Consider the following 23,769-nt stretch of genomic DNA (forward strand, 5'->3'; position numbering starts at 1 on the left):
TCAGGTCCCTGGTTCAAGTCTCAAGAGGCAAGAGAAGAGTTACCGCTAGGCTAAACTGGTGAAATCTCGAGCACTTGAGAAGAATAAACAAACAAAATAAAAACAGGCTGTTGAGTTTTGTAGGGTTAGGATTCATGAGATGGGGGAGAGTGCTCAAAGGACTCTGCTCCTGACACCACCAGCCTCCCAGAAGACACAGCACTGGATGCCATTGCACTACAGGGCGTTACGGGTTCCTCCAGGGCTGTGCTGTCCAGGTCCCGTACCACTTGAGGGTCAAATGACTTTTTAGTTGTGCTGTATGACCATGGAGTAGAGATGTCATATGCTAACTTCGGGTGTTTCGTTGTCTGAATATTCAATAGCAAGTACACAAAGAAACCTCTAAAGAACATGACAGCCTCTAGATCCCACAAAAACTGCACTGAAGTTCATGAAAGCAATCAACTTGGCTTGACACCCAGTACACCCATCATCTTGTTACGTGGTAGACAAAGACCTGATGAGTTTCTCTTAGAGAAGACTTGATAAATCTGACAGCTTAGATGGTTTGTCTATGGGGACGAAGCACAATGAAGAATAGTTGCAACACCTCTATATTTATAATCCACATACCTAAAGGGAAGGCTTTCTGTTCTGTGCTTTCAGAGCAAAGATGTACAAATTCACCTGATCAGGGACTGTGGAAGATGATACCTGAAAGCTGCCTGGGCCACAGTAATGTTAGGAGAAACAGTCCAGGTACTAGGGGCAGAGTAGCAGCACAGCAGCAGCAAGATGCATCTGCTGCTGCCACTCAGTAACACAACTAAAGCTGTATAACATCTAGCTGCTGAAATGCAGTAAAATAAGGAAAACCAAAACAAAATAAAACAAGCACTAAAGGTCACTTCTCTGGGTCCTTGCTGTGAGGCTGTATGCTTGTGGTTAACAGTTTCTTGTTTTTGGATAATTCCCCAAGCATTGATACAAGGGCAGAGTAAAGGTCCTCAAGAGACCTTTTCCCTTAAACAACTGAAATTTATCAACCTAGCTCCAATGTAATTGAAGCCAAAGGCGTTTCCCAATAAAAAGAAGATAGACTTACACAGTCCCCTAAGCCTGATGACACTTGTATGCTGGCCAAATGGGCATCTGTGGCATTATTTTACCCATCTTATAAACCTGTGTGTGGATTTTCTGCTCTGCTTGTCCCTCAAGTGCATTTAGATAAGGTAACAAGGTATGACAAGAAATAAACTGGATTTGAGAGTGATCTCCCACCTCTTAAACAGAACATTTTTCGTCCTCAGGTTCCTTTTGCAGTTCTGTTACACTGGAGTTAAGGGAGAAAATTTTTTCCCTCCACCTCCTGTACAAAGATCAAGTCACCTGCTGTGGCTCCCTGAACAACAGGTTTGAGAAAGAATAGAAAGAGGTGACCGTGTCAGCACATACTTTCTAAAATCTATAATGAAGCAATTACATAAAATATAATTAGGGGTGGTGGTGGAATATGCTCAGATTCACAAAGAGAAAATACCAGCATCAGTTATTACCTATTGCAGAAGCTGACCCAGTAACTGTCTATGCTGCATAGACAACACCATCTTATCACACACATTGCAGGGGGGGAGACCACTGATACAGAGACCACAAATAGACACTGCACACAAACCATGACACAGACTTTCAGCCATCCTAAGAGCAGCGTGGCACATTGGCACCAAAGCAATCCCAGGGTTGTGGCGCTGGCTGTTTTACAGCTCGCTTTTTTGGAATCCCCACAAGCCTCACGATGGCCACACAACGCTGCATTTGTACTGTAAAAGGTGAGAGCTGTTTTTCCCTCACTCCACTGGTCACCCAACTTCCTTAGAGGTAATGGATGATACTTTCTGGAGGTGCTTGTTTCAACCGAGGCAACACAAATTCCTAGCAATGCTCTTCTCAAGCTAAAACTCACTGAAAACCTCCAGCTCTGTCGTGTTGTTCATTCTAAGAATCCTCCAGAGATGCCCTAAAAATCCACAAAGTATTTTTCAAACAAATGTGTTGCATTTTGTTGGTAGTTATTTTTAGGTGACATTTTAGCTTCAGAACAGAATAGCAGGTTCAATTTTTGAATTACATGTTATCGATTTTTAATATGGAAAGAGAAAATATTTTTGAAAAATCTTCAGCCAGCACTGGAAGGAAAAAAAAAAACCACAACAAAACCCACCAAAAAAAACCCAAACCCGAACAGAAAACCAGCACATCTCCTTCCCAAAACTTCCTAAGCATCTGTACCCCTCTACTGCCTCCAGAAGCTGGTGATGCCATACCAGGACTGGATTATAAAGAAGTGCAAGAAAAGAGTAGAAAGACTTTTATTTTTATAAAGCCTAACCTGGAAAAGCAAGCTCTTCAAGTACTGCAGAGCAAGAATCTCTCCATTTTTTGGCACTTTGTCCTCCAAGGATTAATGCTACAGAAGCACATTGCCTTGCCAGAAGAGACTATTCCAGTTTACAACAATTTTGGCCTCCTTGCTGGTCTTTTGTTTTAAGCTATACAGAATACAGTCCCCATTCCACTCCTAATGTTGTTCCATAAATCCCCACCTCCTACTGGGATCTATCCACCTCTTTGCCCAAAACCAGAGCTCAGCCTGCAGCATTTCCAGTAACCCAATGTTTTAACAAGAAAAATCACAGAGGAGTTCACATTATCAAAAAGTAGTTCAATATTCAGTGCAATAAACTGAGTTACAGCATCTTGTTTCTGGCAGAGAAGAGTTAAGTGAGTAAAGGGGAAGCTCCCAGCTAACTGGGAGATACAGCAGAGAGTGGTGTCTGGTCCTGCTTTAACAGAGGCTGTATATGAAGCCTTGGTTTAGCCACCACATTTCTCTGTCTCTTTACTTATTGGAAAGATGATCTGGTCTCTCAGGTCTCAGCAAGGAGTTCTGGGGCATCATGGATATAAATAAATCTCTGTCTATTTTATGTGGCTATCACAGAACAAGAGATTAAAATTACTACAATTATTTTGGGAAGGGGACATAAAGCAGAAGAGAGGTGATTCCAGTTATTAGAAAAGCAAAGAAAACCAAAGTGAAATAAATTTAATTACTCTAATAGGCCCAAGCAAGTGCAAGGTGCTTCACTGACACGTGGCAAAAGACACTATAACTCAAAGGCCAAAAAATAACAAAGCAACACTATTGCTAATGCCCACACTCTTGGTTTACCTAATTTTCTTTTATTTTCCTCTCTCCATCCTGGCACTGTAGTAAAGAATGCAGTGTGTGAAGGCTGGGGACAGGAGTGCTGCACAGGGCTGGGGCAGCATACCTGGCAGCTGCTAAAACAGCACTTCAAAGTCTCAGCTCCCTTTGAAAACTCATCAGGCAAGAACCATTCCTCCCCTCCAGCTTCTTTAGGAGCTGGTACACTTAACCACTTCAGCATGTTTGGCAGTTCTGCAGCCACTTCCAAAGCAGCTGGTGGAGTGGAAAATTGTGGGAGAGCCCCAATCAGTCAGTGGTTTCCCTCTTTCCCCAGCAGGCAGTGAGGCAGGTGCTGGCCAAGCAGGCCAGCTGACAGACCACAGCTAAGCACAGAGAGCAGGGAAGTTGTGATTACACCTCTGAAACGACAGGAAAGGCCCAGGCTTACCTCAGTAAACTGGGTTGGCAATATCTTTCTCCAGGAAACTGCTAAATCCAATGACAGACAAAGTCTGTCATTAAAGGAAGATGAGTAAAAGGATGTTCAGATAATTATATTATATAGTACAAAGAGCTGGCACAATCTGAAAGGCAGTTCCCAGACTTGCCTAGGATTTGTTGAAAGATCCCTCTCTGCCAGACCCTGTCTGCAAAAGATGCTCAAGTTGCACAAAACTTACTTGGATCACCTAGAGCTTCAAGTCTTTTATTGAGATTTCTGCCTCTGCCTATGACTGCAGGTTAGGAGGTAGAGACTGTAAGCATCGGTTTTATTTGCAGCACCTAGAAAAAAGCTTTTAGATTCTGTCAGTTTGAACAGGCACCCATATCTGTGGTGTTTTCTCCTTCAGTGTGGACAGAAGAGTCTGTGATGCAGTTGTGCCAGCTCTATTGGTCATCCCAACTGCACACTATATCCATTTTTCATCCTTTATCCATTTTTTCCCCTTGGGGTTTGAAAAGAATAGGAATCTAGGGATGGTGCTGTTTTCTTCAGGATGCAATTTTGCCTGGTTCATCAATGAATGATTTTGAGTAGACCTTTCAATTGCTAGGTCTTCTGGACTGTATATGGGTGTCGAATATTTCTAATGACTCTGGAAACCAAAAGCCAAGAGCAGGTATCTTCAGAAGAAGTGCAATAGCTTTCATAGGAATTTGTGGTTAAAGATGGAACAAAAGTTACGCAATCCTATATTCCAGTCCAACTCAATCCCTTTTTCTAGAGCCAAAATGGAATTGTTTCCTACAGCGAACAGAGAAAATGGTATAATTAATTAGTCAGAAGCTCCCAGACTCAGGAACACAGATGGGAACCATGGAATCGCTACCTCAGGAATTTCACCAAGTGATTGCATGTAATGCTAAGCATGAGCACATCAAAGATGCAGCTGCAGATGCTAAACCCTTGTAAGGACAGACTAAAATATCCCAGGCACTCAGTGGAATAATGTCCTTTCAAGAGTCCCCTCTAGCATAGATAAGGCACGTCAAGAGAGGACAACAACAACAGTGACTTCTTTATACTTGATGCCTTTCAAGATGTTTCAGCAAATGCTGTGCATAGAGCAGACTTTTCCCACAAAGGCCACAGTGGGTACATGTCACAGAAAACGAGACTGTAGTAAGGACGAGTAAGAGTCCAGACATGGCCTCCAGATGGCTTGAGATGAACAGGTAACATTTGCAAAGAGGTTAACCTTCACACTGGGTACTGTGTTTGTGGCTCTCTGGAGACTGTTTGGTGTATAAGACAGTAAGCAAGCTCTGGCATAAAGGCAAATAACAGACATTGGAAAAAAACCCAAAAGTAAATGACAAGAGTAGCTGGTACCTAGTTTTGCTACCTGACAACATACACCATGAACACCAGAGTGAGATTTCGATAAACAGGATGCAAACAACCATGAATTCTGTACCAGCAAGCAGAACAATTCACATCTCTGAAGTTACATGATAGCGAGAATTTAGATAACTTCAGAGCGAGACATGCAAAGAACAGAATACCCAGCACCACAGGTCTCCTTCCTTTCACAGAAACACTTCTCACGTAACACAGGTCTAGTGTCTACACTCCCATATTCAGGTTTCACAACGCTTCAGAGGTCATAATATGTTAACAAAGAATTTGTTCTGTTTAGGAAATACCAACAAAGAAAACCACTGCACCACATTAATCATCCTCTGTCCCCTACGCCTCAAAACAACCTAGAAATTTGTGTGTACCTTTTGTTCTCTTCACACAGATAGCAGAGGACACTTTCATATTTAAATCATTTTGGGTTAGCATCAGCAGCAGGAAAGTGGAATTTCAGAAACAAATGAGAACATGACTCTGACCTTTGAAAAAAACCAGAATCAGTGATGCAAACCATGTCCTGAACAGAAGGACAAAATACTGAAATTACTAAAAATGGATTGGATCCGAGCTTCTTGAAATATAGCAGAATAATCCAATTATTAAAACCAAGCTTCCAAAATTATTTCACCGGTACCTATTATGTTATTTTATTTAAGAAATATTTTTTAAAATATTATATGCATTCATTTCTAGAAATTAAAATAAAACATAAAATATCTGTGAACTTTAATAGGTAACAAAGAAAGTTACTGTTCCTGTGGATTTTTAACGAAATTAATTCCACATTAAAACACAGCTCCTCGAGGGTTTTCAAACCTGAAGAAATGTTAGCAAGTTCTCAATACTCAAAACCAAACCGTTCCAAAAAAATCTCAATAGGTAGCCTTTGTTGGAACTGTGCACAAGGGATAAGCTCCACATTTCTTGATTTAATTGTTTTTTGGTAAGGAATTTTGAGAACAGAGGGCTAGGGGGATCACTGTCAGTAGGAACCAAAAATCTCACTCTCTTGGAGAATATTCTGGAGATGTGACATGCAGCTCTCTATTAGAAAGAGATGGGTTTATCGACGCACCTCATCTTAAGAGCAGCAAAGTCTGTGAAGAATCACTTCTGGGGCTCTCTTTGAGGGTTTCAAGAGCCTGTGCTTAGATCTTCCACATCCACTGGTTTCCTTGTTTCCTTCCTTCACAAGAGATGAGACTGCGTTCTCTGTGCTGTGCTGACTGCCTGAGCTGGAAAGCCTTTAACTGCTGTTCAAATTATCATCCACCAGCAGATATTTACAGAGAAGCCAAAATCTGTAGCACCAGGAGACTGTCAAACACTCTTACACTCAAGTATCTTCTAGTGGAGCTGAGATCAGAAATGTATTGAACAGAACACTCTTCCTAACAAGTTATCTCAAGGTTTTTCTAACACCACAGTTTGAGATCTTCTAGGAAACAGCCATGGGAAGTAGACATTCAGAATTATTGTTTATAAGTGATAGAAGCCATAAATCCTAGATATTTATTCACCAATACCATAAAGGACCAATATAGGTGTCAAATCTGAACTTCTGATTAATATAAAGAATATTATTCGATTTATGCTGCTCTGTGGCTAAAATCTCAGAAAAGAAAACTCCCTGAGAACGCTGTATTAGTTGTAAAAACAGATGTGGATCTGAAAGCTCTAACAGTCTCCAGCAATGCCAAGCCTTCACTGGTGTGACCGTTACCACCTTGCGCATCCACCCTCAGTCACCAGCAGCAAAACACAAAATTCTGAAGCTTCCTCAATTTCAAGTCTCAGCATCTGCAGCTTTTCAAAAAGCTAAGAGAAAAGAAGCTGGCACATCTTTACTCATCAGCATCTTTATCAAAAAAAGAAACAGATGGTCCAGACTTGAGGTTTCCTCCTCCTCTTCTTCACAGGCTACCAAACTGAAAGTTTTCTGAGCTGAATTTTGAAGAAAACTCAATTTTCAACACTGAAGACATTCACAGCCCAACTTGGCTACATTCTTCCTAGAGAAAATTACTGGGTTTTTTTATCAGCAACAGGCAAAATAAAGAATTCCTTATGCATACAACAGGTTAAGATCACATAAGCCACAGCTCTTTTGTTCCAAAGAGCGACTCCTGCCCAGGCTAAGCATCTCGGTGACAAACAATGATAGGACAAGGGGTAACGGGCACAAGCTGGAACACAGGAGGTTCCACTGAAATTGGAGAAGAAACTTCTTCTCAGTGAGGGTGACAGAGCCCTGGCCCAGGCTGCCCAGAGAGGTTGTGGAGTCTCCTTCTCTGCAGACATTCAAAACCCGCCTGGACGCCTTCCTGTGTAACCTCATCTGGGTGTTCCTGCTCCGGCAGGGGGATTGGACTGGATGAGCTTTGGAGGTCCCTTCCAATCCCTAACGTTCTGTGATTCTGTGATCTCTGACAGACAGCTGCCAAGCAGCATGAGCAGCACTGCCAGATAACAACCTTACACTACATTTTTAGTCAAGCCCAATGTGCCAGATAGCAAAAATATAGAAAGAGCAGTGGAAGACATTTACTGAGCGAGATGCAATGTGAAATTCAGGCAAAGAAGCCACGCAGCACCATGGATCCCAGCAGCTGGAATATAAACAGTGTCTTCGATAAGGCTCTCTCCCTTTGAAATTCCTTTTACTAAAGGTTGCTGTCTCAGGGCCAGTTTTCAGCAGACTTGGATCAGCCAGGCTGACTTGGCCTCTCCCCACCTGCTTTGCTGTGGACAGTAATTGGATGAGAAATGTTAATCGAAGTTCAGTGAGTGCAACAGAAGAGTGTCTGGAAACCGTGGTATCTTCAAGCACGATCTAGCTTTTTCACCTTTTTTTTTAAGGGGATATCCAGCTTTCAACTATTGTTACAGAATGAAACCCTAGAAATAATTGCTTGTGATAAAGGACTCCGGATACATCGGTATTTCCATCCTGACATTGCAGAGCCTACCTTTAACAGTGTAGTTAAAAATCTTTGTAGTTGGCACTGGTTCTGGACAATCCAATCACCAGTTTTCTTAAACCACTGAGAGGTTTTCTTGCTCATTACCAACCAAGTCCTCCTACCCAGAGCATTTTAGTCGAACTGCTCACTGGCTGATAGTATACAGCATTGGGTAAAGGCTGAGAAAATACCATTAACCATGAACGTTACTCATTACTATAACCCACACTATTCCTTAAACAAAAAGCTGACATTCCACAGTGCAATTCTGATTGCCACATCTATTTCAGATTACACAATGTACGTACACTTCAAAAACCTATGAGCTAGTGAACAGGATCACCAAGCAAAGCTGTCACCATACACGTAGGGAAGCTGAAATACTTCCTGGTTTCTTTCATGCTTTTTTTCCCCCTATTTCAAAAGAGGTTTTTGTTAAATGCTGGATCCCTGCATGACTCACAAAAAACTGCTGCTTGATACCTGCAGCCCAGAGAAGCCCTGGAGAATAACAGGCTGTCATGGAGCCAACAGCATACAATTCACAAACTCTTGTGTCAGCTACAAAACTCCCCCGGTCTGAAAGGTGGGGAAGATTAGGTGACAAAGCAGGATCTCCATAGGAAAGGCTGACTAACACTTGCAGGGATAGGAAAGGGGTTTCTTTGTGCTTTTGGCGGGGAATTCCCATTTATATCACAGCATAAAACACAAAAAGTGCCATGCTTACCCTGAGCAAGAAAAACTGAAGCATGACCTCGGTCTGGATGAAAAATATGACCGTGCATTGGTGGTGGAAACTTCACTGTACAATGGAAGGTAGCCCCAAAAGAAAGCCTAGCAGGAAGGAAAACCCTTTGGCCCCTTTTGCTGCCTCCGGCTCTGGCATTCATACTTGGTCACTGAAACCCTTAACTCATCTGAGCTCGACTCCAGGCCCTCTGGCTGCTGACTTCAGGGAGTTGTCCAGGGACTGCCCCACACGAGGGCTACCTTCTGGAAAGGCCTCCCACATGGATCTCAGATCACACCCCGCTCCCAACACCTGACAGGCTTACTGGGATAGCAAGAGAATCCTGATTCAATTTCTCTTTCTCAGCTGCAAAACACCAATGTCTTCAACACAGCTGTTCAGCACCTTTGGTCTCAACAGTAACCAAATTTTCTAACACTACCCTCTACACTCCTCCATTTTCTTGAAGTAGGAAGGTACAGGGCAGACCTGGAAATCTCTGAAATAATAATAATGAGTTGAACTTCAGGACAGCCCTGGAGGAAATGAGGCAAATGAAGGAAAGATTGCTAACCTGTCTTGTCCTTCATAAGCCTGGGTTACAAAGGGGAATTCCATTTTTACAAAGCAGCATTCCTCTGTGTGTCTGGTAGGGAGGATAGAGAACATGCAGCTCTGAAATTTCAAAGTGCCTCCCTGCGACCCACAGGAATAGCACAGTTCAAAGATGGGCCCACTCAATCCCTCTGTTCTTCGGCCAGATGGACCTGCCCTAAGATCAATGCCAGAAAGGACGCTCTACTTCTCAGCTGCACAACCGAGAACCAATTCTAACAGCTATGGCACGGTAGCACAGCTTTCATTTCTACCTCACTACCTGCAAGACCAATCAATGGACAAAACCTGAGGTCCCTGTATGGGGAAGAGCCAGGGGCAGATAAAAATATTGCTAAAAAAAAATTAGGAAAGGCGAGAAACCAGACATTCGTGGGATTCCCTGACAGCTCCGTGCAGAAGGAAGGGCTGGGCTGGAAAAAACAGGGCCCCAGGTTCCTGCCAAACTGTCTGAGGCCCGTCCTTTCCAAATAGCTCAAAGAAACAGCCAAGGCTCCCTTGTAACCCTTTCAGAACTCCTCCAGAGGGAACAGCAGCTGTGGGCAGAGCTGCTCCCTCAGAGCACCAGACCACAGGGTCCCCTCATTCCCCCTTGTGAGCAGCAAAGTCCATCTCCACCATGAGAGCGACTGAAGTGAGAGCTACGGCCGCATTAACCCTCTGAATATCACCCTGGAAAGCAACTATTTTGATGGTGAGTGGGAGGTTTAAATAAATGGAGAGGAAAGGGAGACCTGCTGGTCACTTTGGAGCATGAAATACCTAGAACCTACATAGGATATTTCAGAGATCTAAGATCAGAAGTGGCTGGGGGGAAGTTTTAAGTCAAGTAGTGCAAGACACTAAAAGATTTCAACTTGTTCTATATTGAATCAGATGCTTATTAGAACAGAAAACAGCATGTGACTTCCATCACAGCCAAAAAAATCCACCAGTGACAGCTGAAAGCAGGAAGAGGAGCGGGTTCACTGGTGAGGAAGGAAAAAAGAAGAAAAAAAAAGAACTGTATCAGCATGAACTGCCTATACCTGTTGCTCAGTTTCTGCAATAATCAAAGGAAAATAACTGCATGTTAATAAAAAAAATCAGTGTTCAGCATTGTCAGAAGCCAGCAAGATATTCGTATAAGTAAGTTAAGAGTTAGAAATAAAGATACAATAGTGTTACTTACATAAACCAATGTTTTACTCCTACTTCATGTACTGTTTTCATTTCTTGTCATTTCTATAAAGACAGCCAGACAATTATTAGAGGGCTGGAAAGGTTTCCATTTTGAACTTGAAAAGAATGGGACTGTTTAGTTTAGGAGAGACAAATAAGAAGGGAGATGATAGAAACATAGAGAATAAATAGTGCGGCAAATAAATCAAGCATTTCTGTTTGCCTTCGTGTAATAAGGGTACAGAGACTTTTGGCAAACTTGGGAGAAAAATAAAAAAGGGAACTTTTGCATAATATGTAATCCACCTGTGGAACTCACTGCTACAGCTCAATGAGACCACAGTTTTTCCAGAAAGTAAAAATATACGATTAATGACAATATCCACACTAGACTAGGTAGAACTACCAGCCAGTTGTTAACAGCTGGAGGGTAAAAGCAAGCTTCCCCTCAGACAGGGAATTTGACAGCTGCCCCTCAGAACATCCTCTCTGCTTCTACTGAAGATGGTGGCAGTAGTTGTATGCGATGGGAGAATTAGATTAACAGCCCTGTTCAAGATGGCAAATCTTATGTTTACATTAGGGTAAGGTCAGTTTGTGGAGGCAGCTGAAATGAGAAAACCCAAAACCATTATGCAGTATTGGCTTGGGGAAAGTTATAAAAACCCTGCCACTCCTTTCTACCTACCAACATGGGCTGCTTGCTGGGAGTAAAGGGAAAAGATCCTCATATCATCTCTGAAAGAAAGTCAGGCAAAGAGAAACCTGTTCCCCTCAAATTCCAAGAGAAATGCAGAAACCAAATTGCCCAAGGCCAGCAGACACAGGTAATGCAGACGTTGCGCCCACGGTGCTCAGCTAGAGCCAGTTCAAGGGAGGCCCCAGCAAAGCCCCCCGGACTTAGGTGAGCAGAGAGGCCACGCTCACACAAGTCCACCAGTGCCCTGCTCTGCCCTGCTGCAAGGCCCCAGCTCTCGCCCCCGGCTCACAGCCCCAGCACTGGCTCCTACGCTTTCCCTGCACACGGCCCAAACCCCCTTCGCCTCTGGAAAGGGTCCTGCGATTAATCTCACTTATTACCTCGGAAAAGTAACAGCGCGGCGGCTGCCAGCCAAGTCCGACTCAACAGCGTCTGGGGAGCCGAGGCTGCAGGGCCAGGCCTCAGACTGTCTGGGCAAGTCACGAGCTTTCCGCCTTTCCTCTCCCGGAGGCTCCAGACAGGCAGAGCCAAGGCCTAGCTGTGGGAAGCAGGGATCCTTCAGGACTCTGCCAGCCCGTGGTGCTGAGGCTCGGGGCGATTTCCGAGCAGGATGGAGAGTAATTGGAGCTGCCATCACAAGTTTCTTTAGTGTGACCAAAATATATATAGAAAGAAAAAAAAAAATAGAAGGCAAGCCATGTATTTCTAAAGTTTAAATCAGCCAATTCACTTCCACAGTTAACAAGTTGTCATCAGTGACCCTGGGAGATGTGTTAAAAAAAAATAAAATAAATAAATGTAAGAGTTTGCCGGGGCGGGGGAAGGCTGCGACAGGCACAAATATGCATGGGTAGAGGAGGAACATGCACAAACTAGAGATAGGATGAGGTGCAAGAACATACAGCTACCCAGGCAGTACTTCTATTTTTCATCCTCCCTCCTCAGACCTCCTCTAAGCAGAAGGCAATAACAGACTAAACCCCAAATTTGGGGCGCTCAGAAATGCTGCTTCTCAAGGACCACAGGCAGAATCAGCGTGACAGAGCTGCTGAGGTGACACAGCCAGGGGACCAGTCCCAGAAAACCACTGTACCCATCCTCAATTACTCCTCCACTTCAAATAAAGAAAGTGAATTAATTTTGGCATTAAGATAAACAGGTAAAGAGAAACTAGAAAAGGACACATGGTATGAGGAGCAAGGAAGGCTCTGCTAGCACAGGGCTGGACTGAGTGCTGCTGGCCTGCTGCTGCTCTGGCACTTCTCTGCTGCTTAGCTAGGGAGGTGTTAAGGTTAATGCAGTTTGCTCAAACCAAACTGAAGGTCTGTTGTGTAGCCCTCAGTGTCTGCTGCTTTCTCCCTTCATTTCCTCCAGAGGCATCAGTGCGGCACAGTCTCCAAGTTAGCTTGCACCCAGATGCCGTGCAAATAAAAAGGCTTCAACCACTTGGCAAATGCAGCACAGGGCAGCAGTTGGGCAGCCTTTGTCAGGCAAGAGATGGCAGGGAGCTTGAAACAAATTATTTGGAAGAGAATAAAGTCACTATCAACCCTTAAGATACAGAACTATAAGGCAACACATATGTAACAAAGAGAAATAGATTTATTCTTATAAAAACTTGGCATTAGCTGCCAAGATCCCTGGGAATTCTCTCCTACTTACTTCTAGCTGCAAGCCCACATGTAGTCAGCTCTTTCCCATGGCCCCTACTGCAATGTCCATGCTGCTTCTGCCGTGCTGAGCCCACCCTGGCCTAGCTCACAAGTCTTGCAAAAAACCAAAACTGTCCCATCAACTGCTCACCCTTCTACCACTGTGAGAATCACCTTGCACATCAGCACATCTCTTGGCTATTCTAGTATCACTCTTCTCACAGCTCTTCAGAGCCTGTCTAGTCACGGTCCAGGCCTGATTTCTTTTTTTACATTCTACACCTCCAACATTTAAAATAAAAATTAAGGAAACAGTGAAGCCACTTTCACCTTCCCATTATGTCAAATGCAGCAAGCTGACCCTTTGACACAAAGGATCAAGACTGGTAGACCACGATTAGCCTGTGATAGGTGTCTGGGGTCTCTTTAGCAAAACTCGAAGTTTCAGTGGAAATAGAGAAGCCAGCCCAGAACAAACTCTCAAAAGAGATCAGAGACTCTTCCACATCCTCACAAGTCCAGAGGATGTGTACTTAGCATGATCAGAGCAGAACATCTGAAATCTAGAACATGTAGTACATGTAACCCTAGCAGTAAATGAAACCAGCATGAAGCAGTAGGCACTAGGAGGGAAAGGAGGATATAAAGTATCCACTACCCATTGGAAGGTAAGGAAGACCAGCAGTTAAGAAGAAGGTTGTGGTTTTAGAGTCTGCAAAAGCAGCTTAAGATTGTCAGGGGATGCAGCACAGGGGTCTTAGTTTGTGAGCCGAGGTGTGTAATCATTTTTTTGTCTAGAATTTTTGGGATACGAATAAATACGTATTTGCTGTTAGAAACAGGCACAAGAAGCTAACGTTTTAAGTGGTGCTGGATTTCCTGCACCCACATTGATCAGTTGATTTGTATGTGAGCAGTAAATACATGCAATGTGATCAAGCAGCACCTACTATGTGAATGTTGTAACTATGCTGTGAGTGGGTATGAAGTCCGTTTCCCCTCAAAAAGCTGCAGGCTTACTGCACATCAGATACCCTGAGAATTTCCAGACACGAGGCATACTGTTTGGGGTTCCTGAAAGCCTGAGATGCCAAATGTCTGGGTGGCATCTTCTACTGTCCCATCTCATTTGATACTTCCAGGAAAGGAAAAATAAAATGAAAATACACAAAGTGGAGGCTCTTTGGGAACCTGGACATACGAAATGTATGCGCACATAGCCCATGAAGCCCTGAGCAGCTGCCGCTGTTACCACCACTGAGAATGACACCAGAGCAAATTAAACTTGGAAACCCTTAGATCAGAAAATTGAAAAAGTCTGGTTTTATACAAGTTAACCCAGATTAGACAGCCTGCCAACAGAACTTCATTTCTCAATGAACCTGAGCACCTTGGCTGAAATGATGAGCTAAGAAATGTTTTGGTCATGTCAAGTAATGAGGAGAATCCCTCGTTTCTGACTGCTGTAGCCCTCCCAGGCTGTCTGGTATAATTTGGAGTGCCATTCTATCCTCTGATTGATGACAGGGAAGCTTGCTTGCCTGCCTCCCCTTACCAAGTCAGATAAATCAGTCATAAGATCCAAGGAAAAAAATACGTTGAGCACTTCAGAAGAACTAGGTTGGTGTTGTCTTTAGGTTTGAAAAAGATGGCATGAAAGAACAAGAAGCTAATTAAACAGAGGTCTGAGAAAACACCGAGCAATTTCACTGCTGAATTCTTGCCAACAGACTGCCCATATGGGATCCAAAAGATAAAACTTGAGCAAGGGTGGCTGCTGTTGAATCCAAGGTGTCCGCTGAAAATACAGAAATCTGTACCCGTTAGAAAGAAATCCTTATCACTAACTTTGGTCTAAGTCTTGGAGATCAAGTGACCTGCAGAGCCCAAGTTACTTTTTAAGGAGAAATCTGCTGTCTCTTTCAAAACACAAGTGGCACAGCAGCTGCGGACTCCAGTGCAAGAAGCTTCTAGGAACATCTGCTGTCCCCGCCACCAGGGATTATGCGACTACCTGCCAACAGGTACTCAGAAGTTAGTTTAGGCTCTGAATCAACAAGCTTCATTCTCTTAGACACAGGATTTTTTTACCTTTATAAGCAACTGAGAACGCCTTCAAGAGAATGCTTTTTCAAGAGCAGTTCTAGTAAGGTCCTGGCTTCAGTGATTGGAAATTAGCTTCACTGGTTAATGAGGAATCTCTTTCTTATTTGTTGTCCTTAGGTTACATTACTAAAATTGTGATAAAAATGTATATGGGAAACTTAAATACTTCTACTATAAAACATGTAACCATGTTTAGTGCCTTTACAGCAGAATGTGAAAGGGTTACAAACCTGCCTGATGGACAGAGTGAGAAGTCGAGATAGAACTGAAATAAGGCACCAAGACAGGATATGGGTTAAAGAAGAAGAGAGCAGATTTGGCAGAGTCTCAATGAGCTACCGAGGGCCACAAAGGCAGGGCTGCAGCAAGTGTGGCAGAGGCTGACAGTCATGTTATAGTTAGTCCGACGTAAGCCCCTGTACAACTTGGAACATCTCACCTCTTGTGTAGCCCTGCACGCTTCTTTGTCTGGGGCACCGTGAAAACCTAACCCATCATTTGAGTGGGAATAGCGCCAATGCTTATAGAAAGTGACAAAACACCACCCTAAAGACACAAGAGTGCAGATTTATAAAATATTTTAGCATATCCAGAACTGTTCTCTGTCTCTGCATTACAAATTCAAGATCTCCTTTGCCTTTTGGCAAGCAGACTACCGATTCGGCATCTCATCTCATACAGGCAAAAGAATTCAAGAAAGAAGGGAGAAATTCTTCTGAGAAACATTTAGATAAGTAAGTACTGGGAGAGTGGGAATTCAAGAGGAGGAAGATTTGTCAGTAAAAATAGCCTGAATCCTATAGATTGCAAGCACCAAAATAAATTTTTCAAACTAACCTCAGCAGCACTAAAATGGCTTCGATTTACCACAGAGCCATACAAAATCTGTAAGGACTGAGTTTCAGAGGCAGATGTTTGAACTGGAGCCAAACGCAAGTCAGATAAGAGACCCATTTACAAAACATTTCCATCCTTGCTGAATTCTACAACTGATAGACCAGAACCTTAATGGAACAAAACAGGAAGCTTTTCTTCAGTCAGCCATCCAGTGCTGAGCACAGGCTGACACCCATCAGATGACCCTCTATGAACTGCTTGCTCCAATGTAACAGATCAAGTAGCAAAAAAAGGCATTTACAACACAAGATAGCCATCTCCATATATCATGACCTCGATATTCCTTTTGGAATTCTCTCATTAAATAAAAGTTCATAGCCCAAGTAATCCAGCACTGCCTCAAAAATCTCTTCTTTAATTTCCTGATTTACATAAGACTTTTAACTCTTGGTATTCTGGCCATTTGCTATAAGCAGCCATGAAGACAAAGTAATTCAGTAAAGGGCTTTAAGACATGTTTCTGTCTCTTGCTCTAAGAACAGAGCAACAGAAGTACTGAAAGACCAAATGGTTCCTAAAAGATATGAAGATGGAACCTTACACCAGTTGTGGACAGACAATTCTGAAGTATTTCTGGATTGCTGTCCAAAGAAACAGAATTTCTAAAGACATTAAACTATGCATACAGTGCTAGATGAGGCACAGCCCTGAAGTCGTTCAGAGTGAAGTTCCAGACATTAAATAGTGAGTTTTCAGATCTGCAGGTAACATACATAACTGAAATGGTTTCAGAGCAACATTGTTTTTACAGTGACTTCTGCAGAGTCCTGCAACAGCAGGTTTTGACCATCAGCAAGCCTTTTCCAGCTGTGTCTGTGAGTGCATGCAGAGGTGCAAGGAGAGTTAAGAAAGGAACGAAAGCTCTAGGACAGCCTGCACTCTGCCGCTCTCTCAAGCTACGCAGGAGGGGAAGGCAGTTTACACCTGCTGGATAGGTTCTTTATTTGGATTAGGTAATAGCTCGCCTGGCTGGGCTCCAAGAGCAGAATCACCACCACCTCTCTCAATAACTCTAAACCCCAGAGGCAAACATTGTGCTGGAACAGAAACAGGCCAGGAATTCATTTCTCACATTCCTCCTCTTTAGGCAGGATGAAAAGCAGAGACTGATGAAATAAGAACAATTTTACTTGAGCTTTTCAAATCCTATCCCAATCCTCCTATTGAGGGATCCGTTTGGGAAAGGATGACCACTTTGGTCACATGCCTTCTGCACTGTGTGTCTGCCCCCATCACTTCTCTCCATTTCCCAGTAGCATTCAGGCACCAATGACAAGAACCTGTATGTTCATGTATACAGTGCTTTCCAGTCCTAAACGCCTGTGTTGGAGAAGCTCTGCCTCATTAATTCTATTTTAAAAGACAAAAATGAAGGCTTAGGCAAAGGAATAAATGTTACCTACTGAAGTGGCAAAGGAAGAACTGAAAACTCCAGCAGTTCTGGACCTGGATTCAGTCTAGCCTACTGCAGCAACATTGCCTTGCTTGTAGCTTCCAGGATCCAGAATCCTTGCACTAAATCTTGCTGTTCTTTCAACCCCAGGAAGAATGGTTTTACTGCAGAATCACAGTCCTCTGGCCTGAATCCCATGAGTATATCAGCCATAAATATAAATTCTAATGTCCAAGATTAATAGAGCATAAAGAAGCCATCTGAAAAAGAAACTTTCACAAACACTGCAAGATGCTGCCCTGTATTTGAACAACCTAAACTTGATATTCAAGCAAAAAGCGTGAAGATGAAGCCTTAGTGGAGATTTCTGCAATAACAGGTATAAATTCGCATTCTGCATATGCATCTCAACACCAGCAAAGCTGAACTTACAGGTGCAGAGATAAGAAACTATCAAAGAAAAACAGGCATTTCCCTTTCATTGTACATGTTCATCCATGCCCTTATTTCACCATGAACCTGCCAGCACTGGGAACATACCTCTATTATCACAGACACAGTTTCTAGAATAGTCCTGAGAAGAACCAGTAGTAGGCCCCTAGATGTTACCTTCTGAGCAAGAAGCCAAACACAAATGACAGATGAGATCCTGAGTGCACTGCACTTTTCTTCAAAAGCTGGAGCAGCAATTGTAACTTACCTGACTGCTGAAGAGACCGATCTTCTGTCAGCTATGCAAGTGTCTGACTGAACAGCCCACAGCAACCGTCTTTTGTTGAGTGGTGACTGGTAGCTCGGTGGGACGGTTGCATTCCCCTTGCTGATGGCTCCGCTTGCCAAGTTCAGGTTTGTTAACTAAAGAGGGAAAAAAAAAGGAGACATCAGCAACAATTAAAAGCCAAGAAAAGAGCAAAAAGTGTCATTAAGTGAACTGGATGGAGAAGGGAAATCTTCAGATGCAGAAAAACTGTGCTAGTTGCATAAGGCAATGGGAGAGCTGGCACCAGCCGCCACCATGCTTGAGATTAATTCAAGTACCAGCACTAAAACTATAACCCTTCCATTTTCCTTCCTTCCAAGGACGAAAAGGACAAAGATGGGGCAAAAACCTCAAGGAAAGCAATATCACATCTGCCATATGAAAAATTAACTCCACGTGCACTAATCAAAAGCTAGAAGCTCACGTTACACTGAGCAGAGACCACAGCATCTGCTCAGACATCAGGAGCTGTGTCACTATGCAGCCATATGCATCTGTCCTCTCTACCCCTCTCTATGGGTATGTAGAGGCACAACTCAATAGCAGATGCACCTTGGATATAAAATTCAAACCCAAACTCCACTACACATGAAAATCTTGCCCAACCACTTCTAAACTGTTCACACAAGTAAACAGACCAGTTAACGATAGCCTAAAATCATGGTGTAGGTGTATGTAAGATAGACAGGCTCCTAACCCAACATGGACCAGGTCACTGAGAACACAGGAGAATGGGGTCTCAAGTCCCAGTACTCTAGAGGTGCAAATACACAGAAATCCAGTTTAGCATCCTCAGTGTGGAGGGATCCTCCAGGAAGCTATGAAGCTTTGGCAGGTGCTGCTGAGTATATTTGACTTGAAGCTTTTCAGATAGTTACTGTGCAATCACTAGCCTGGATATTTTAAATTCCAAATTGCTATTCCAAAGTATGGGAGATCCAGAGATTTAAAATAAAAGTTCTGTAGATACTAAAATGCACAGAATATTTGTTTATCCAGCCTTCGTTTTGGCTGGAACAATTCACCCTGCCTGAAGTGTTCTGGAAACTGAGCATTAAGCACAGAAAACATGAGTCCAAATGGGTGAAGTTTCAGAACATTACAAGCAATGTAAAACAAGGTCTTACAGTGGGACATATCAAGCAAGCTTAGTAATGGGCAGTGCTACCCACCTTATACGAAAAACAGCATTAAGTGTCATTTTAGTGCCTCTACCTCACCCTTAAGTGTCATTGTTTTCCGTAGAATTTAATGAAAAATTCCAACACTTTCATTGCAATAACAGAAAACTTCAAATCAAGTTTTGTTCTGATTGTGCCAGGCACGATACAAATACCTAACAATGGCAGTTTCTAGCCACAGAGAGTTTATTGTCTGAAAAGCAGCAAGAATGGTAAATGAGGCGCATACAGAGGCCCACATGGTAAACGAAATAGGATATATACAATTCTACGCTTGTCAGCAACAGTGATCGCAACTTTGCTAGCACATCCAATGTGTGAAACGAAGATTACTTTATGCAATTCTCTCTCCTCATCATTTTGATACCAAGAACCATTTACTCTGATGAATCACCACCTCAGCCCTGCTCTCTTGATGCAATATGCTTTCCTCTCTAATACTGTATCATTGCTTATTTCAAAGCTGTCTTCCTAAGCAAAGCAGGTGAGCAAACAGCTCAGCGTGGGTAGAAGGGACATTTCACACATTCCAGAGAGACAGGTGTTTAAACTACAGCAGGATTAAATACAGCCAAGGGATTCGGAATGGGGGAGAGACCAGCAGCAAGAGTACAAGGCTGAGCTGCAGCCAGCCCACCCAGATGGGTGTTACTGCTTGTTACTGCGCCATGAGCTGAGACTTTTCAGCTGCTGTAATTGGCTTGCCAAGGATGTTGCCTTGGTGGATTGCTGGGGCAACCCCAACACATCCGTGCTCAGCAGAGTGGCTTCGTTTTCTAGTCACCAGTCCTCCTGTGCACCTGATGAAGCTCTATTCTTTATAGAGGCAAAAACTCAGCCGCAAATCAATTGTTACTTTGACTTAAAAAAAGACAACATACAGCACCTGGGCCAAAGCAGACAGCAAAACCTCCATAGAGAATAGCTTGCAGCTTCAGAAACTGAGGTAGTGGAAAACAACAACAACAACAAAAGAACACTGAAAAACACCCCAAAACCAAACTAACTAACAAACAAACAAAAAAGAAGGGCAAGGTAGTGAGGCTGAAGAAGGAAAGTGGGTTTTGGTGTGGATCTCCAAGAATAAAGTTAGTTTTCACACTGAGTCATATCAAGATTGGTTCAAACTCTCCTGCTTGGTCAGATTCCTGTTTTTCACTGGCAGTGAGAGACTTCAGAATATTTTTTTCTGATACTGACAGTGTGACAGGAGACTTGTGTGTGCTGCACTGCTCGCTTCGAGCTTCTCTATTTTCAAACATATCTCGTCACATCACTACGTCTTCTGCAGTTTGTAAAAGGCAAGATAATACACAGCTAATAGCTCTCACGACAGAATGATTCACAAAGTTTTGCCACACTTTTTAAACTGTTAGGGACAGCAAAAAGGTCACAAGCTGAAAGGAACACACTGAGTGAAGAACACAGTGAGATAGTAAATCCCAAAGAGCTCTCTTGGAAGGAGAAGAGCCCACTTGATGTACTCCTATTTATTATTTAACATCAAAAAATAGGGGAGAGAAGAACATGTGGGTTGTCACAGCCACATCGATAAATAGAGCCTTGTGTTAGAAACCTGCCATGTACTGCTTTACTTAGTTTGATACAATGTTACGAGATAGGTTTATGACTGCAGTACACTTGCCTTCTTGACAGCACAGACACATAAGCGTAAAAGAATTGGTCTCCATGGTCTTACTTTAATTCAGGGAAAGTTATCTATGAATAAACGCAAGACTGAAAGCAAGGCCACAACACAGAATGATAGCTGAAAGTACTGGATATAGGAGTTGAGGGTTTTGTTTTTGTTAATCTGCTTTATTATTTAAAGTATTAAATCTCCAAATACAGATAGGAAGACATAAAACTCCAGGATAGAATTTGTTTCTAAGGAATAGCATCCTACAAAGATCTATTGTACAGTACCTTTAAGAAATCACAAGCAAGAGTCAGAAGAGGAGCTTAATATCTTTCACATCTCTGATCTACATGATACCATTCTTTCAGTACTTTCCCATTATCATATTCACAGAATCACACAGAATCACAGAATGTTAGGGATTGGAAGGGACCTCAAAAGCTCATCCAGTCCAATCCCCCTGCCGGAGCAGGAACACCCAGATGAGGTTACACAGGAAGGCGTCCAGGCGGGTTTTGAATGTCTCCAGAGAAGGAGACTCCACAACCTCTCTGGGCAGCCTGTTCCAGTGCTCTGTCACCCTCACTGCGAAGAAGTTTCTTCTCCAATTGAAGTGGAACCTCCTGTGTTCCAGCTTGTGCCCATTACCCCTTGTCCTATCATTGTTTGTCACCGAGAAGAGCCTGGCTCCATCCTCGTGACAAGAACCTTTTTTCTATAATAAAGTGAGTGTATTCATTTGATCTTGTCTAATATTTCAAATAAGCAAAAGGAACAAATGTTAACAATAACCAAAACTTTAAAATAAATAAATAAATAAAAAAATCAGTGCTGCATACCAACCTCAATGGGTTCAGGAAAAGCCTGAATGTTTGTCTTGCAAGCTTGCAGGAGTCAACCAGGGCAAACAGGAAGACATCGTCACTCTGCTCCTCTTGGCAGAGAGGGGAAAAGTGACTTAAATTTTCATTACCAACATCCTGAACAGCAGATCCTGAGTTTCACTGGTCAGCGTGTTACAACACTGCGCAAGCAATGCACTACCAAAAATGCCTACTTCACTCTCCCCCGTTGGCAGTTTTAGTATTTTTCTGTCAGAGGCCAGACATATCCTGTGGCCTATAAAGTTCGGGGGACTGGAGATCTACAAAGTCTAAAGAGTATTTCTCTTACTTGGAGCCACGCTTGCATCCTGTCCAGGTCACTTATCTCACATTTCCACTTAGATCTTTCTGACTGGTGAGGAGGAAAAGGGATCCAGAGTTCAAGACATATTTCAAAGATCGAGACTAAGAGATATGCCAAAAGAACACAGTCATCACAGGCCTACTTTATTATCTCTTCCAAAAAAAACCTTCAATAAGATAAAAAGTTCACGGTCTGAAACAGGAAGAGACGTAATGCCACAAAGCTTTCAGCACAACGTACCCTATCAACGAGTTTCAAAGGTATGTATGAACATCAACCGTTCACTGAGAAACCCTTTCCTTTAAAGAAAGATTGGGCAGGGATCATGGTAAGACACACGTAAGATCACTGCTCCTCTGTCTTATGACCAGAATCTTTAGGTTTTGATGCCTCAGAAGGACAAGATGACACAGTGTCATCAGCTCAAAGAAGGCAACATTCCACTGGAAAACTGAATGTGCAAAATGTCTCATCACTTGTCGTATCTTCTCCTTTGCCTTTTGACTATTTTTTTCCTGTGTGCTCAGTTTGACTCCTTCAAGACCCTTCAGTCAACACCTAATATTCCAATTTATTACTTTCTGTTTATCCAGCAATGCCAACAATAGCTTGTAAAAGAAATGTTTCTTATCTTCCACTACCTGGCTTCTGCAGTCACTGTATTTTCACCTGCCAAGGCTTTCTCAGATGCACATACCTCTGAGGCTTTCAAGATCAGTGAAATACTTCCCAGGAGCAGAGGGGAAGAGCTAACAACTTACCATTAAAAAGAAATTTTTTAAAGAAATTGCTGCATTCTTTCAGTTACATTTTTCTTCTTTCAGCCTTCAGAGATGACTACAACGAGATGCTACAGCAGTATAAATATCCACTGTTAACTGTCCTCTCCCCAGTTTGCATGTTGCATTTTCTTAGCTTCACCACAGAGCTCTCGTGTACATCTGTGATCTAACACAACATAGCACAGCTTGGTCTAACAGAGCACTCAGGTCTTCCACTACTATTGGGAAACAGCCACTTGCTTTGTTTTCCTTAATGCATCAAGGTACTGGAATTGAACAGGCCATCCCAGCATGGGTAATATCACAGGATCTTCACTTGCCTCTTTCCTTATGAGGCAAAGGAAACCCCAAACCACAAATCTCTAACACACACACACACACACACACACACACACACACACACGCACTTTCACTGTCTGAATTGTGGCACAACATATACCCACTACAAATTCCTCGAAGAACCATGTAACAAAACCAGATCTTTCTAGGATCACCTTTTTGTTACCCAGGCCAGCTTGCTGACCACACCCTGTATGAAAACCCTTTCATTTTATGTACAGATTTTAATTTGCTGGAGCAACCAGTCAGAAGAAGGGAAGAACCGGGGCTAACAGGCTGGGAAGTGTGAAATCTGTGTGTGTACCAAGGCTGATCTGGCCAAAGGCCTGTGACATTCCTTCTCTGCTCTCGGAGCTTACCAGCTTACAGGATATACATATGCATACACCGCACAAGTGTTCCAGTCTCCAGAAAATGTTCCAGACAAAGACCTGCCAGAGACATTCCTGGGAAACCTGACAAACTTGCAAATTCCTTTGTAGTGTCTCCAGCGTATGCATTCATTTAACAATAAAAAAAAAAATCCCAAACCCAAGTTAGTGCTGCTGCTGTAGATGGCTGAACTCCCCTCTTCCTTCTCCTAGAAATCAGGCTTTCATTTAGACA

The 23,769-nt window shown here is 42.9% G+C and overlaps 1 protein-coding gene across 1 annotated transcript in view; it reads right to left on the reverse strand.

Moving 5' to 3' along the window:
* Positions 1-23,769, reverse strand: part of LOC104539186 (tubulin polyglutamylase TTLL5-like) — a gene marked incomplete at both ends in the record, with an annotated part of 61,258 nt that overhangs the window by 25,823 nt on the left and 11,666 nt on the right. The window contains one exon of the mRNA XM_010182653.1: positions 17,975-18,129. Within this exon, the coding sequence (XP_010180955.1) occupies positions 17,975-18,129 (155 nt within the window). The remainder of the gene's footprint in view (positions 1-17,974; positions 18,130-23,769) is intronic.

This window comes from Mesitornis unicolor, unplaced genomic scaffold (assembly GCF_000695765.1).
Source record: "Mesitornis unicolor isolate BGI_N332 unplaced genomic scaffold, ASM69576v1 scaffold444, whole genome shotgun sequence".
Classification (NCBI taxonomy): domain Eukaryota; kingdom Metazoa; phylum Chordata; class Aves; order Mesitornithiformes; family Mesitornithidae; genus Mesitornis; species Mesitornis unicolor.